Here is a 17,181-nt window from a genome sequence, read left to right as displayed (position 1 = left end):
CAAATTCAGCGAGAGGCAATAACCCAACCAAATTTTTATGAATTAGCTTTCTGTATCAGTATGCATGATGCATATGCACCAATTTAGCGGTCAATCTTAAACAGTTCACTCATTAAAAAGCACCGCTAAATTTTACTTCTCTATCCCAATTTACCTAATGATAGAACCATAGAACCGTATGAATTGAACCTAACCCCATTAAACGAATAAAAATTAGTTCTAAATTTCATTCAGTCTCATTTTTCGTTTCAAAAGCATTCGTGAAATTTACGTCTGCCTCAATTGAAGGGCGGAAAAAATGAATTGTGCTTCAGCAATACAGGAATCTTGATCAGGGCTCCAAGCGCAACTTTTCTTAAGGTCGTCACTTAAAGAACTAAAATCATTAAAAGGGTCGCCAAAAATTTTTTTTTGTCGTCAGGAATAAAAAAAATAACAGATTCTCGGAAACAGTTGATGTAGATTCCGCTTTAATCGTCTGCTCGCTCTATTAGAAACATAAAACGTGTAGGTTTCAAACGTTCGATGCCTTTACTTAAATACAATGCAGATCAACACAGATATACTATCGACCTTTCAATTAAACTTGAAAGAGACAAAAGGTTAGCTGCATGCCTCCGGCAAAGCTCTGTATACCTTTGTGTATCAAGGTTTCAACTTACTGTGGTTGATAAAGAGATGCATTCGCAACAAACATTACCGCATACTAAACAAGTCTTTCTCCATTAAAATCCTTATTTGAGTTAAACTTGAACCACATGACTATAAACTCACTCGTTTTCCGTTGCCCGGCTCGACGACGATAGCCTCTGCCTTTGCAACAACTAAGGAAAGAGGCAACTTGCACGGTATAACTGTTAAATAACTGCTCGGCGAAAATCATCGTGCCTCGTGATAAAGCTGATTGTTTTGATGCTGCCCTCAAAAGGTAGCTTTTCGTTTGCTTAAGGAATTTCTCTACAGCAACGAAACTCCAGAGCACTGACTACGACGACAGTGAAACATTTTCTACACTTAGTGCGAAAGAATAATAAGTTATGGCTACAGAAACAAACACAGTTACCCATTGTTAAGATGGATTTTGCCAAGGAAAAAAAGAAACAAACGCAATGAACGAAACATTCAGTAACGGGAGATTTTTGCTCTGAGTTTGACCTGAACACCGCTGGCGAGAAACCGTCTTTGTCAGTCATCACTCGTTAACTCTTCACCAGCCTACTGAACAACTTTAGACAAAATATGAGCACCTTTGGACGAGGAAAAAACGAGTTATAATTTTTTTTATATTTCCTCTATGGATTGTTCACATGATAAGGTATATGGGTACGAAAAAAGTATTTCGTGCCACAGAAACTCCTACTCGCTCTGACTTACAAACAGAAAATACATTTTCTCCAGTGCTAAAAGTTATATAGGGAACGAGAGGAAAAAAAATTCAACTTTCTATTCATAAATTCTGTTACTCTCTTAGAAGCACTTTCCTCTTTTACCTCGAAATTTCCTTTCAGTTCCTGAAATGATGTACAGGTCAGCACTAACTTTTTCTGTGAAACCATAGACAATTTCTTGAGGAATATGAACATTTCCAAACTTAAACTGTACATCAACGTCGTTAAAAGACACCTTTCCGTGGCGGATACGAGTTTTCAATACGAGAAACTCATCTTTAGCAAGCTCTACATCGTCATCCAGGAAAAACCTTTTAAAATCTTGATGATCATGACACTCAAGTGTGCCATCACTATTCCTAATAATTCTTATTCCAATATCATGGGTATGACGGTGTTTTGTAATCAACCTTTCTTAAATGTCTTCTGGAATTTTAAATTCAGGGTCCCAAACTTGAAGGTTACCTAATTGATTAGATATCTTCCCATTACGAGCGATACTTCTCAGCACAACAACGGGAGAAGGGTTTCCAGGGAGTTGTGTCGCCAACACAGGCTGTGGGGTACTTTGGGTACTCTCCCCATGACAGCTTTTTAATTCTGAATATTTAGTTTGTAAGTGATCTTCAGTAATGTTATGTAGATAATTGGAAGACGAGTCAGCGTTGATATCCGGTTCTTCCATCTCCGCCAAGTCTCTGCTGCCGCCCGCGGCACTACTGACGCCACTAGGGTGTAGATCAGGCGGATTTTCTTCTTTATCAGCCGTTAGTAAAGAGGGGTCTTTATCGTTCTGTGAGTAACTCTTGGATGTGAATGGATTTTCTAATTCTGTAGATGTTTCCTGCAATTGAGGTTCTGAGTTTGATTGTTGGTTAGTTACTATAATCTTTAATGAGGATGCCAGCGTCACAAAAGTGGTTTACAGGAGGGTCCTCTTAAATTAAATACTAATACAAAGATAAATTACAAATAAAAAACAAATAACTAAAACTAAATCTAAGAACTAATTAAAAATACTAATCACAAAGTATTAACTAAGAGTAATACTAGTAAGGTAAATTAAAATTCAAAATTAAATTTAGACAGGCCACGTTTGAAGGCAGGCAGTGAGTTTGCATTTCTTAGTGAGATGTTTGGTGAGGTTTGGAGTAGGTGGCCGATATTTAAACTTCTGTCCTTTCTTGTTTGGGTCAAAGTGATGCAGCAGAGCTTGTTCGTGAACCGCTCGATGTTGTTTGTTCCAAGAGAAGATAAAGCTCTTTCTGCCATCAAGATACTCTTCGCCAAACTGTGAGATGACTTTCCTTTTCGCCCAACGTGAAATAACCGCACGTTCCTCTTCGTCTTCGCCCTTGTATTTGTTATCTCCCCCAAAAACGATGATGACATCTCCACCTGATAATATAGCAGATTGAAATGTAAAAAGGCGTAACAGTACATATTTCCACACGATATGCAATTTCCAATGTTTTGTTGTTGGCCAGTGTATTTGTATCTCCCATGACAGACACACTTAATCAAATTCCTTTCTAATGACCAGATGTAAAATATGAAACAATGCGCCCCTTTGACTGAGCACCTGGTGTTACCGCCCAACCGATATTTTTAATTGTAGCAATGATTTTTGTTCGTTTATTTTTTTATATCAGTTATTTATAATTTTTTTTGTTTGTGTTTTTTCACAGGGCAACCTGATCCCACGCATAAACATTAATTAATATTTAATTCACCGATAGATGTATAATCCGTATTGCACGAAAGAGATCTAACATATACTATTTGATTAACGAAAAGTTTATTCAAAGGCCCTTGACAAGTCTTCGGAATCTCATTTGGTTACTATTTCTGTACATTTTATTTCTGCTCGTGGAAAGGAAACAAAGTATCGCGTTTCTAACAAAGAGCAAATATAATTTAAGAGCTAATGTCAATATGCATCAGACAAACAGCAACAAGTCATCCAAAATTTGCTTACAATCCTACTTTCATATTTTGCAGCCCAATATGTCCTTTTTTTTTTTAGTTACCAATTTCCGGAGCAAGCGCCGAGAACTGCCAACCTGGATTAACTTCTATGCTAATTTACTTTCGCTTTCGACTCATATGTCTAATGGGCCTTTGTTAGGGAAAATGTACAACAGTTCCGTAGTAAATTCGATCAGTGTGCCACTGCTTTTGTCAAAGAAATCGCTGCCTGCTGAACAACGCATTATTAAGCAAAATTAAACGTGTTTGAGACAAACACATTTAATACTGATAAATAATGATAAAAAAACTGAAAAGGTTTCAGCTCCTTACCCGTTGCTTGTAGTAAAGCCCGGTATATTTTGGCGTAGCCAATTCCCGCGCCGTCCTTGTTTATCGAGAGTACACATTCATGTGCATGAACTACGAAAAAGACCATATCCATCTCTAGGGAGGGAATTCTGTTGACCATTTCAGACATTTTAGGAAGTCTGAAATAGTGCTTCTCAATACGCTCAACATGGATGCCACATTTCTCCAGCAATTTTTCAACAGGCTCTAGCTTGTATGTGTTATCACAGTTGAAAAGATGAATTCGCTTTTTGTACTGAGACATCTTAGCTTTTTAGAATGTAGTTGTTGATAAAATCTGGCGCAATTCGCTGAAATGGGAGGAAACCTGACATCATCCTTGACTGACTTTTATCATACAAAAACATCACGCAACACACTGGAACCACATAACGCCAATGTCAAACGCATTCAAAGATATTCAAAGGCATTAAAAGGCATTCAAAGTCCGAAGGTTCCTTGCTAAGCCGGTCAGCGGTACTAAGGCTGTGCATATTTAGTGCAGAGATAAACTCTTCACTATTCTGTGATTTTGCTCATCCATCCCTTTAAGGTTCAATTTGTTACTTCATCGAACTGTATTGAGCAGTGGTGAACCAAGTGTATGTATCTATTTCATTGGCTTATGTTATAAAGCGCTTGGTGAGCGCTAAATACTCTTGATCAGTGTCACACTTGCTGCCTATTGTTTTAAAACTCTCTGTTTACTTTTTTGGCTTGTAGATCTGTGTCGTAAACCCTTTATTTTTATGAGCCCCTTTGTTTAATTTATATTCGCTTCTGTTGCAAACTGCTGAGAGCAAGTGTTGTGTGTCATATTTTGGTTGTTTTGTACTGCCAAAGACTTGTTTATTATTTACTTGGCTGGTGTTGCATGTGTGACTTCCTGTATATCTCCATTTTCCTGTTGTTGGCTGGTTGTTTGCCTCTCATTGGAAAATATACATTGATTTTAAAACATCAACAATCAATTTCTATTTTATAGAAAAAAAATGACATCCTTAAAAAATAAAGCCAATGGATTGAAATTAACATTATTCTTTGAGGTATGCTAACATAAAATACGTGTGTGGATAAATAAATGAATAAATAATGTGTGAATGAATAAACCTTTGGTGGTGTGTACATATTTCGTAGAAGGCTTGTTGTTGTATGATGTCTTTTTTGATGTTTCTTAGCTTTTTCATCCACAATATCACAAGTATTTACCATTTCTTTATGACTGCCTTATCTGCTCATGTTGTACTTTCAGTCATTTATTCTACTTTCCCAACCTTGTCAAAACTGACTTACTCTACATACTCCTTCAAAATTATATGAGGAGAGATGAATTTGTTCTCATAGGGCATATCAAACAGAGTGTTCCTCAATTTACATCCGGTAGTTGTAACTGTGGTAATCACTCTGTCATTGTCTTTTCTTTTACCACAACACAAAGTAAGATTAAAAAAAAAACACATTGAGCAGAGGCTCACCTTACATTTTATTTCAGCCTTCCCATTTACATTTCTATTAACTGCCCTGATATTTTGGGAAAGTTTTATACAGGATTTGCCTTACCCTGTAACCCCTAAGAAGGAATTAGTATCTAATAACCCCCTACAATATCATTCCTTAATCAAAAATTTAGGTCACACGGATAAAGCAAATGATCATGGATGAAAGGTCTTGATTATTAAGAAAATAATTAGTTATCATCATCAGCACCTTAATAGGAAATGCATGGGGAAGAGTATGGAGAAGAGTATGATGTAACCAGCTGGGTGTAAAGGGTTAAGGAAATGTTTAAGTTCTGTGCAGCATTAAATCTCTCTACTTGAGGTGCTCTTTACTTCTTGATGTTATCACTTTGAAATTTGTTTTTCTTTCCTTGAAACAGTAGATAAAAATATGTTAAATACAAAGCCACTCAACATCACTAGATATTATGCATTAGAAATTGTGTATTATGCTGCTCATGTTTACCGGGTGTTTGTGCTATTAGTTAGACCTCATCTTGCAGGCCTGCCATACTCTGCATGTGTCCACATATGCTGTACAGATGAAAGGAAAAAGCTTCGATGTTGGCTCAAAACACTCTTTAGGAAATATCAGTCTATTGTATCTTTGTTTTGGGTTGTTGTTATGTTATCAATGTGCAAAAATAGTTGAGTAACACAATTCAGGTTTTCTATTCAGCATGATGATTAGGTCAAAAAAGTTGGCACCAACCATGTATTTTTTTGACATGATACGCAAAGTCCATATATTTTCTTTATTGATTGCAACAGATTTGATATCTTAAGTACAGAGTTAATTTAGCATAACATATATGTGATTTGTCTTTGTTATCATATGGTGGCAAACGTTGATGTCACAATCTACCTTTGATTGAAAACTTTCATGAAAGGTTGATTGGAGCTACACAATAAGGCTGCTTGAAGGGTTGTAAAAATGAGGCCGGATCTCAACATTTTTCAGCATGAAATAAAATACACCCCTTATGACTAGCAATCTGATCTTGAAAATCTCAATAATTTAAGAACATATGATAAACATTATGATAGTCTACTATTCAATGAACTTAATCTTGCAAAGAGTAAAAGTTCTCTGAGATCATGTGGTGATGCCCAGCAAGGATTTCTGAGGACATAACTCCTTGCATTGTGATATTTTCACACTGTACCATTGAGGATTGCCTTGCCAGCGAAGTTCCCTGCGCACAAACAAACGAAAATTTGTTTCAAATTTATTAAATTATCAAGACTGGTTGACAAATAGAGAAGCCTTGACTGTACTCTGTTCTGTTGGAAAGCACACCGCAAGCAGAAAAACATTAAGTACAAACACAGGCATGCGTATCATACAAGAATTAATTTTTAACTGGATGTGTTGCGGTAGGACACTTTGTGAACCTATTGTTTTCATTTTGGAACAGAAAAAGAGCATAACTTTAAAAAGAATGAAAATATTGTGTTACTTCACCTTAAGGAAAGAAAAAAAGGCTCATTTATCTGAACTCTCACAAGTTCTTTGTAGTCTATTGTCTTTACTGTCTAAATACTTCTCAGTAAAAAAGAAATGCATCATTGCTACGCCTACTGTAGTCTCCTTCGCAGCCATTGTCCAGTCTTGCCACACAACGCCCTCTCTTCCCCATATGAAAGAGAGTGCGTTGCGTAACGAGACCAAATAACGTTTGCGAAAGAGTTGACTTACTGCCGTTTTTCCTAACAGAGAGAAAATAAAAATGATTCGTCTACAGTTGGCTGCCTCAAAATATGATTCCACGTAATTTAACTAAGAAAAGCAAACTAAAACTCTGTGTTATCTTCAATAGACCTAGCCAAACATATATTTCAAATAAATGAATTAAGTAAGAGAAAGATATTCTAATGCCCAAAATGTGTGATCTGATTGGTGCGAGCAACATACCGCTCTACATGCTAACATAGAGTTATTTTTTTCATTAAAAAAATAACTCAAAAAACCCGCCGAGATGCCATCCTTATTCTATAAATGGTCTATAATCAAGCTGTCCACCAGTAGAGCTTTTTATTCATTTTCATGGTCTCTCTCTTCCGTTTTCCTTTTCTATAATGTTTTTTTCTTCATCTAAATAAAACCGAGCCTTTATCGCTATCTCTCATCAAACAAAATTACAACACAACATGAGTTCATGAGCGAATATACTCTCTGAACGGTCTAAACCATGATATTTTTGTCACATTCAAACCTTTGGAAGAAATGGATTTTAAGATTGTGAACAGTTCGCTTTTCGCTTGCATCGAGACGTTCGACATCACATCAACTTGGATGAGCATCGCAACCGAAAAGAACTATTTCTGGAGTTTAAGAGTCAAAAGGAAGACATCAATTTAGTTCTCGTCCTTCATTATCAGCCAGTTTCCTTATACACTAAAGTAAATTTTATCAGTTCCTTTAACCTATATGTTGCTAAAAAAAAGCCTCTTTTAACTTAAACGGTTAAAGGACTCCTATTTCTGTGCAAAAAAACTCTGCCATTGACGGATCAAACCGTCCTGCGACATCCAAAATGACGTACAAGTCAACATACAGCTTCCCTCCAGATTCTGTTTTTAAACGAGGAATAATTATTAATTGCCATTAATTTTAGAAATGACCCTTCTATGCCCTCTTTCAATCGCCAACTGTACGTGAAGCTCATACAATAACGCAAGAGGCTGAAAATTATTGCATGAACAAGCGTCATTTGCGTATTTCTTTGGCTTGTGTCTAATCGAACTCAAGATGAATGCAGTCAAGTTACCCTGCTTTATGTCGGAGTGAAATAAACGAAAACGAAGAGGATATGTTTTGAATGTCATAATTACCTCCCTTTAAATTTTCCTGCAAAAGGACAATTTTATTGACGCTGTTGATTTGAATACAGAGCTATCGGGATTAAACCTCACAGAAATAAAGGCCGAGGCTTTAGGCAAAAAAAAAAATCTGTGCGCATTCATTTGCAGCTTCTCGTCACTGAAAGTCATACTGATCGTTGTCATCCATTCACAAAGCTTCCTCAGTATGCTGGTCTCGTCATCTTCTTCTGATCTTGAGATGAGCTTAGTTCTTGTTATCTAATAGGATCAGGGGAAACGGGTTATGCCATTGCAAACTGAGTTAGGAAAAGGGAAAAATGATGAAAGGAAGGAAGTACACCACAACTAACTTTAGACCAAAGCTGAAAAAGATTATACAGATCTGAAGTTAATTTTCCACCTTCAACCAGTATCAGTCGCTCTCGTCTAAATTCCCTGACACCATCATAGCCGTGCGTGACAACAACAGAAAACACATACATATTTGCCATCGCGTGCTCACTGGAGGCCGCACGACATGTTTATTGAATAAAACTAACGCAGCAACATTTTGTTAACCCATTCAATTTCAAAACATAGCTATCAGGACTAGACTTCACTGAAATATATAAAGGCCGAGATTTTAAGCAGAATTGTGCACGCGTTCATTTACAGCTTGTCGTCGTTGACAGCCACAGTGATAATCGTCATACATATATTTACTCCAATACTCCGTTGTCTTGGATCGGATGTAACGCAATCGACTTTCATCATTTCATATGAATCTTTTGGAAATACCGTTAGTACATCCTGGATTCGTTGTAATTTATGCCATAGTATTCCCGAAAACTGATTTTGATGGCCCAGTTTAATGTCTGTTGAAGATTATGCGATTTCTTGTCGGTAAAAAATGATTCCTCCAAAGCTTATTTCCAATTCATCCGTACTTTGCTAAAATGATTACTAAGATACTAGGAGTTGGTCAGTTTCATAAACTCACCCTTATCACTGTCCAAAATGTATCCACTCGGACGAATTTACGAACCTATATTTATTTAATCAAAGAGTAATTATAAAACTATTCTAATATAACTTTAATGAAACTTGATCTGCAAAAAAAGGTGCAACCGTTTCTTGGACAGTCTATAGTAGATAGAAATCACAAATCTTCTGTTCCTTGAATTCGGATATTACAAGTGGAATCACGCAAACTCTGTGAACAACTGTAAACACATAAACATATATATGAAATATTACACATACATTTATAGATGAAATCAGATTTTTGCTGATAGCTACAATCATTTCTTGCGGACATTGACAGTGGACTGGCTGTTACACATTCAGAGGCAGTCATTTGACATTTTTCTCAGTCCTCTGAACTACGTCCCAAAGAACGAAACCCAAATGCTTCTTTTGTTGCTTTTAGTGTTTTTTCCTTTGTTTGTTTGATAGCCTTTGCAGCAGCATTAGCAGCAGCATTAGCAGCAGCATTAGCAGCAGCATTAGCAGCAGCATTAGCAGCAGCATTAGCAGCAGCATTAGCAGCTTGCTCTATTTTCCACTTCCTTTTATAATAGCTTCAAATTTGTCTGAGTCATGTAAACTGATGTACAAGTCACCATCAGCCTTCTTCATTTGTAGATCATCGATAATGTATTCAGGGATACAGTTATTTCTATATTTATACTTTACATCGTTGTCTTCAAACGATACCTCTCCTTTGCGAACACGAGTTTTTAATAAAAGCTTTTTTCCAGTATCAAGCTGTATTTCCTCATCCAACGTAAATTGTTTCAAATTGTGATCAACATAACACTCAGTTGACCCATTACTGAGCTTAATGACTCTTACTCCAACTGGAGGTTTGTTCCAGAAACTGTGAAACAGCCACTTTTGGATGTCACCAGGAACTTGAAATTCAGGGTCCCCTATTTGAAGGTCCTCTTCCCGATAAGATATCTCTCCGTGACGAACGAAACTTCTTAGGACAACAACAGGAGGGGGTCTTTCTGAGGACTGTGTCCACAGGACCAGCTGCTGACTATTTTGAGCACTCATCTCATCAATGCTTTTCCTTTCTGAGGAAATCCTTTGAGGATAGTTTCCGCTTACGTTGCATGAATATGTGGACAACGAGTAAGCGTTTACATCCTGTTCTTGAGAGATAGACTGTGCATTTGGCGTAGAACGTGTCATCGGAAGATTCAAAACATTGTACAAAGTATCTAGATCTACGGCCACTATTCCATTGTTTACTGTTGCAACAAACGTTTTCTCTAGTTTATTGATTTGCCCAATAAACTCATTGTATGTATCTGTTGTTGATTGCCCATTGCAAACCAAGATAATGACTTTTTCAACTGTGAAAAGAAAAAAGGGGAAAGCTAAGCAAGTCGCTCGATACGGTATGATATTTACTTAGTTAAGAGGATCAAAAGCACTCCATTCTACTCAAGTAAAATCTCAAGTTAAGACTGCTTTGTCCATTTCTTCACACCTATTTAGTCGTTATTCAATTCCAATCATATAGATTTTGTTTCAAGAATTGAGCTGAGCTGTTCGAATACACCGGCACCCTTTCTGTCACTATGTCAGTTTAAAACTACATAGTAACAGAAAGTCTATAAACAGCTAACAATGCAAAGCATTAGTGTTAGTCGTGTTTCGAAGAACCATGGCCGATTCAGGTTCTATAGTCTGGAGGGGGCTTAGAGCTACCTTAAATATCTGTTACTATGCCTGTGCTTATAGCAGTTAAGTAATTACATAAAGGTTATCTACATTTACGAAAAAATGATCTCACTACAAAAGAGGAGGAGCTGCTCACGGTCTGATGTAATCAATATGCACTTTTTTAAACTACATAAAATTACAGTGGGATGATCATCCCTTTCCTAGACCTCCCTTACCCGCTCTCCTAGAAAAGGATTTATCAACTCAAACATTCAGCGGTATTGTCTTTTTGTCAGACGAAGTGAGTCTTTTTGATTAAATGCATCGAAAAGGAACTAAATTATCGACAACGAAATAATTCAGGGGATAAAAAATAAGGTAATGAGAAAAAAACTTGGTATGAAGGATTTTTGTGAGATTAACTTATCAGTTCAATGTGAAGACTTACCGACTTTATCCACTGCAAGTCTTACAAGTCGCTGTAATTCCTTTGAACTTTCATCGTCACAACCATCCCTCACGGTATAACCGTCCACCACCAACACAGAGAGTTTGAAGTGAAAATCCTTCAAATATTCTTCAACTTTGGTGATTGGAAGGTTGCCAACAAAAGTATCCTTTGACAAGTGAAGGCTGGGAAGAATGTTTGCAAAAACTTTTTTCGCATCATCCTCAGACTCACGTGACAGATTGCAGCCAAGAATCGACAATTCTAAAGAGTGAAACATGGGAAGTCGTACACTTAAAGATTATCTTGAAGAAGAAGTATGCAGATTGAGTAACCTAGCTTAGCTAAATGTGCTTAAAACTTGAACATGAACCGCCGCCATTTTGAAATTGACAAAGTTACCTAGCCACAAACGGAAAACCACCACAAAAAGAAACACATTTTTAGGTTAATAATTTATTTTCGTGTGGCCCTCGATTAATCAAACGGATCTCCATGAGATGATGAGAAGAGAATTGAAACTTAGAACCGAGAAAGGTGGTCGGCCAGGTTGCTGGGCAAGGTTAAAAAATGGCAAGCGTCCATAATCAACTCTAAGCTCAGTTGAAGACAAATGTCTAAAGTTAGGTTACTGTTGATGGTAAATATAAAATAAGGTGATTTTTGGAGCATGATTCTCCTTTATTTGTGTGTGCATGGTCGCCAAATAATGGCGGTCAGTGCGTTGGAACCAAGTTCAACAGACTTCCTTCTATCAATGAATGAGAAGCCGACACAGCGGCAAATTAACTCCCAAGAGAAAAACTCTGCAAACCAGAAATTGTAATCGAGAGTAGACTGAAACAAAACGCTAATAACATTCATGGGTCGACAGTGACCAAAATTATGCTCGCTGACAATTTTCATTGAGTTTTCGACACGGACCTAAGAGTTGAAAGCACATGAGCAATTGACCTCAGCACTTAAAAAGGTACCATTTGGCCATGCCCCCAGTACAGGTAGTAGTTTAGCAGTCCACTTCCTACTACCTTCTCAAATCTATATACTTTGGAGACTTCAAGTGGGCAAAAAGACAAGAGTTACCGAGAAATTGTGCTTTCGTCGGCTTTATCACCTTTCAGGTAGTGCGCAGATTAATTCGGAGCTTCAACATTATCCACTGGGCAACCCGCGGTAATTTGACCGTCATCCTTATCCGGGGTGGGGAATTTGAACATTTTTGGCTGGGATGGTCGCTGATCCCGCCTTTTACAAAAAAAAATTCACCATCAATTCCGCCACTTGGGGAGGGCATTTGGAAATAATTTTGGGCCCGGAACAAGAATTTTAACATACCAATCTTCAAAAGTTTAAATCCACAGGGGGCTTCCTGGATGTTGAAGCTTCCGATTGATCGACGCATAAGTGGGTAAGGTGCCTAAATATTTTCCTGTAAATCTGTTTTTAAGATTTTATTCTAACCAATAGTTTCTCCGGTACGTGGACGAAAAATTTCCTCAGACCCGGCTCCTTGATTAGTAGCGGTTGTTGTGCTTGCCTTCTTCCTCGAAATATTGCTGCCCTCGGCTCTACTATCAAGAGTCTTCCATTCTTTGATCTCCCTTGCACCAGTTACAGCTTCATAGTGACGCAGGGAACTTTCTGGTTTAAGTGGCGGCTCTGATTCATATTGTTGTTCGCCTGACAAGGAAAAACATCTACGAAACGGAGGTATCACCTCCTTCAATCTTGATGGCGGTGGTGTTGCTGCCTCTGGTTGTTCCTTTCGCTGATCCGTCTGATATTCGAACTTCTGTCCTTTCTTGTTTGGGTCAAAGTGATGCAGCAGAGCTTGTTCGTGAACCGCTCGATGTTGTTTGTTCCAAGAGAAGATAAAGCTCTTTCTGCCATCAAGATACTCTTCGCCAAACTGTGAGAAAACTTTCCTTTTCGCCCAACGTGAAATAACCGCACGTTCCTCTTCGTCTTCGCCCTTGTATTTGTTATCTCCCCCAAAAACGATGATGACATCTCCACCTGATAATAAAGCAGATTGAAATGTAAATTTAAGGCGTAACAGTACATATTTCCACACGATATGCAATTTCCAATGTTTTGTTGTTGGCCAGTGTGTTTGTATCTCCCATGTCAGACACACTTAATCAAATTCCTTCCTAATGACCAGATGAAAAATATGAAACAATGCGCCCCTTTGACTGAGCACCTGGTGTTACCGCCCTGCCGATATTTTTAATTGTAGCAATTATTTTTGTACGTTTAGTTTTTTATATTTTTTTATATTTTTTTTGTTTCTGTTTTTTCAATCGTATTTTGCTTACTTTCATACGTCTTATTCATGAGCCTCGGGCTCGAATACACAGGGCAACCTGATCCCACGCATTAACATTAATATTGATACATGTATAATCCGTATTGCACGAAAGAGACCTGACATAGACTATTTGATTAACGAAGGCCCTTGAGACGTCTTCGGAATCTCATTTGGTTACTATTTCTGTACATTTTGTTTGTGCTCGTGGAAGTAAAACAAAGTATCTCGTTTCTAACAAAGAAATGACAGGGGATTAAGTTTAGATGATAAAACAAAGGATTATGTCGACAGAAATACCGGATGTCTAGTATATTCGTTACATGAGGTCACACAACTCGGGTAATATTCACTGTTAAAACTTGCATATTTGAGCGATCGAACGAAAAAAACTATTTCTCGAAAACTAAAATATATTTTCACAAAAAACTACACCACAATTATTCGAACATATTGGGCTACAAAATATGAAAGTAGGAGTGAAAACGAATTTTGGGCGACTTTCCAAAATATTTCAAATTTGTTCGATGAATGCTGACATCCTCTCTTAACATGTCATCGAAATAACATTATGTTTCTTGGTTCATTTATGGTAATCGGAGGTCCATTTCTTGTTACCCACAAAATTTCCTTTCATAATTCGAACGATTATTCAAATTAATTTCATTTGCTTTAAAAAAAGCGTTTTGAACCCATTTCAATGGTATGGATAACGGCTGACAGCTGACAAATGTTCACCTTTCCAATTCGGTTTCAGTGGTAAACTGTTTTATCAAAACTTAAAAATTCTCAGTGGAAATATGCCTTGGCTGCTCAAAATCAGTATCCGAAGAGAGGCGCCTCAGATTTGTTGAGCATTCATCATTGTGAGGAATTAATTAGATTTTCCCTTATCCGTTATTCATTGAAGCAAAATGGCTTTTAAATATAAATTTGCTTTCATTCTTTAACTCATACAATCCCGAAGGTCCCTGAGGGTTTCACTTACAGCTGCATGCAATTGATTTACTTACACCCAACTTGAACGAGTGGCATGCAAATGAATATGTAAATAAATTACAGTATTTCTGGACTCTATGCGTTATTTATTACTTTTCAGAGCAAATACGAACAATCTTCAAAATTAAATGACAAGCAATGAGTCATGGAAATCTTATATCTTAGTGGTCTGAACAATCGACGTTAAACCAAGTATTCAAGCCAACACACACGCACACGCAAATTGGGTTTAACCTCAAAAAACGAATTCAAATTGACCCAAGATTCTTGGAAACAGTTCCTTTTGTCTAATCTGTCTTATCATAAGCATTCGCCGGAAGTTTGCTTCCGCCTTCAGCTTAGGAAAGGAAAGTAAATGCAAGCACATTACCTTACATCGCCTAAAATTTTGATCGCCAACAAAATAAGGAAAATACATTACCGTAAACGGTTTTAGTCGCTTCCGCTTAAATCGTCCGCCGCTTTATTCACAGAATCACTTCGCGTTAGTTTTATACAGTCGATTACTTTTCTTAGTTGCCAAATTAATCAAAAAGGGAAGAGATTTTTCCTTTCCTTGCTCGGCAGCAAATAAAAACGGGTTCACAACTGAATAAAAAGACACAAACAACCCAGTCTCAAGCCGATTATCTGTTGCCTTCATTAAACCATTGTGTACCCTCAATTCAATTCAATTCAATTTTATTTGTTAGCAATACAATATTATCACAGTCCTAGGTGACCCGCAATTAGCAAGCTATTCTAGGCGGGCCACCCTTCTAAAACAAGTGCTGTCTCTGCTAAGGATCACATACCGATACAATTAAACAAAGATAATCATTAATAAAAATACAATTGTTAAATAAAATAAAATAAAATTAAGTCCGTTGAATAATTAAATAATCAATTGCAAAGTTATCAAGATATATAATACAATTGAAACAAGACTTAAACGAAGAGTTACTTTATCAAGAGATATTTACAAATTTCTGAGCAGCGTATATCAACATTCATCTCCTCATTTTCCAAAAGTTTTAACAGGCGATTTTTAAGTTCACGCTTAAACGGGGTTCTGTTTTTAATACGAAGTTCTTTTGGGATGCTATTCCACAATCTTACACCTATTCTAGCAAAAGAAAATAAAAGTTGGTTAGTTCTAGACGCTTTAACGTACAGATTAGCCGTTGCTGAGAATCTTGTGAAATGGTGATGAACCTGCTCGGAGTGGATAAAGAGCATAGAAATATTAGACGGGGCACGGTGATTATCAATGTCATGCATCAAAGAGGAAACCAAATGAGAATAGAGCATAGTTATTGGTAAGATTCTGTTCCAAGTTATTGTCAAGAGGCATTCGAGTGCATTTTTTTCTCAGCGTAGGTATCTTAAACAAAGTGAAATTGCATTTCTGTACCAAGAATTCGAAGCCGGGTTTCGATTTTCTCGCTCGTAACAGATTCTCGACGACGCATGAAACAACTAGTCGCAGTTTACCAATTTCCGGAGCAAGTGCCGAGAACTTCCAACCTCGATGTACATCTACGCTAATTTACTTTCGCTTTCGACTCATATGTCTAATGGGCCTTTGTTAGGGAAAATGTACAACAGTTCCGCAGTAAATTTGATAAACTTGCCATTGCTTTTGTCAAAGAAATCGCTGCCTGCTGAACAATGCATTATTAAGCAAAATTAAATGTGTTTGTGACAAACACATTTAATAATGACAAATAATGATAAAAAAACTGAAAATGTTTCAGCTCCTTACCCGTTGCTTTTAGTAAAGCCCGGTATATTTTGGCGTAGCCAAATCCCGCGCCGTCCTCGTTTATCGAGAGTACACATTCATGTGCATGAACCACGAAAAAGGCCATATCCATCTCTAGGGTGGGAATTATGTCTACCATTTCAGACATTTTAGGAAGTCTGAAACAGTGCTTCTCAACACGCTCAAAATGGATACCAAATTTCTCCAGCAATTTTTCAACAGGCTCTAGCTTGTATGTGTTATCACAGTTGAAAAGATGAATTCGCTTTTTTGGACTGAGACATCTTAGCTTTTTGAATGTAGTCGTTGATAAAACCTAGCGCAATTCGCTGAAATTGGAAGGACAAAATTCAACTGCGTAATATTTCCGGAGAAACCTGACACTATTCTTGATTGACCTATATCATGCAAAAATATCATTCAACAGACTGGAAACACATAAAAGGCCAACTTTCAAAATCCAATGGTTCTTTGCTGAGCCGGTCAGCGGCACTAAGGCTTTACATATTTAGTACAGAGGTAAACTCTTCACTATTCTGTGATTTTGCTCATCAATCTTTTTAAGGTTCAATTTGTGACTTCATCGAAATGTATTGAACAGTGATGAACCAAGTGTATGTATCTACTTCATTAGCTCGTGTTATAAAGCGCTTGGTGAGCGCCAAATACTCTTTATCAGTGTTAAGCTTGCTGCCTATTGTTTTAAACTTGAGATGTTGCCAAAAACTGTCTTTTTATTTTTTTGGTTTGTAGATCTGTGTTGTAAACCCTTTGTGAGCCCCTCTGTTTGATTTATCTTCGCTTGTGTTGTAAACTGCTGATAGCAAGCGTTATAAATTGGTGAGAGCTAAAAATTGTGCATGGGTGTACTAGCTTGTGTCGTAAATTTGTAATCACTGAAGGTCGTGTTTCGATTGTGTTCACATTTTAGTCGTTTTGAATGTTGGTTATTGCCAAAGACTTGTTTATTATTTAGTTGGCTTATGTTGTATGCG

At 37.2% G+C, this 17,181-nt stretch overlaps 1 protein-coding gene and 1 pseudogene across 1 annotated transcript; both read right to left on the bottom strand.

The window, feature by feature from the left end:
• Positions 1 to 4,115, bottom strand: part of LOC136281964 (uncharacterized) — a 4,627-nt pseudogene extending 512 nt beyond the window's left edge.
• Positions 4,116 to 8,541: 4,426 nt separating this feature from the next.
• On the bottom strand, positions 8,542 to 16,519 carry LOC136282058 (uncharacterized). The gene is made up of 4 exons (XM_066169242.1): positions 16,187 to 16,519; positions 12,597 to 13,151; positions 11,136 to 11,399; positions 8,542 to 10,374 (listed from the first exon to the last, which is right to left on the bottom strand). The coding sequence occupies exons 1-4, from the start codon at positions 16,332 to 16,334 to the stop codon at positions 9,566 to 9,568; spliced, it is 1,776 nt and encodes a 591-aa protein (XP_066025339.1). The 5' UTR covers positions 16,335 to 16,519; the 3' UTR covers positions 8,542 to 9,565.
• Between the last annotated feature and the right edge of the window lie 662 nt (positions 16,520 to 17,181).

This window comes from Pocillopora verrucosa, chromosome 6 (assembly GCF_036669915.1).
Source record: "Pocillopora verrucosa isolate sample1 chromosome 6, ASM3666991v2, whole genome shotgun sequence".
Taxonomy (NCBI): Eukaryota; Metazoa; Cnidaria; class Anthozoa; order Scleractinia; family Pocilloporidae; genus Pocillopora; species Pocillopora verrucosa.
This window is presented reverse-complemented; position numbering and strand designations above follow the sequence as displayed.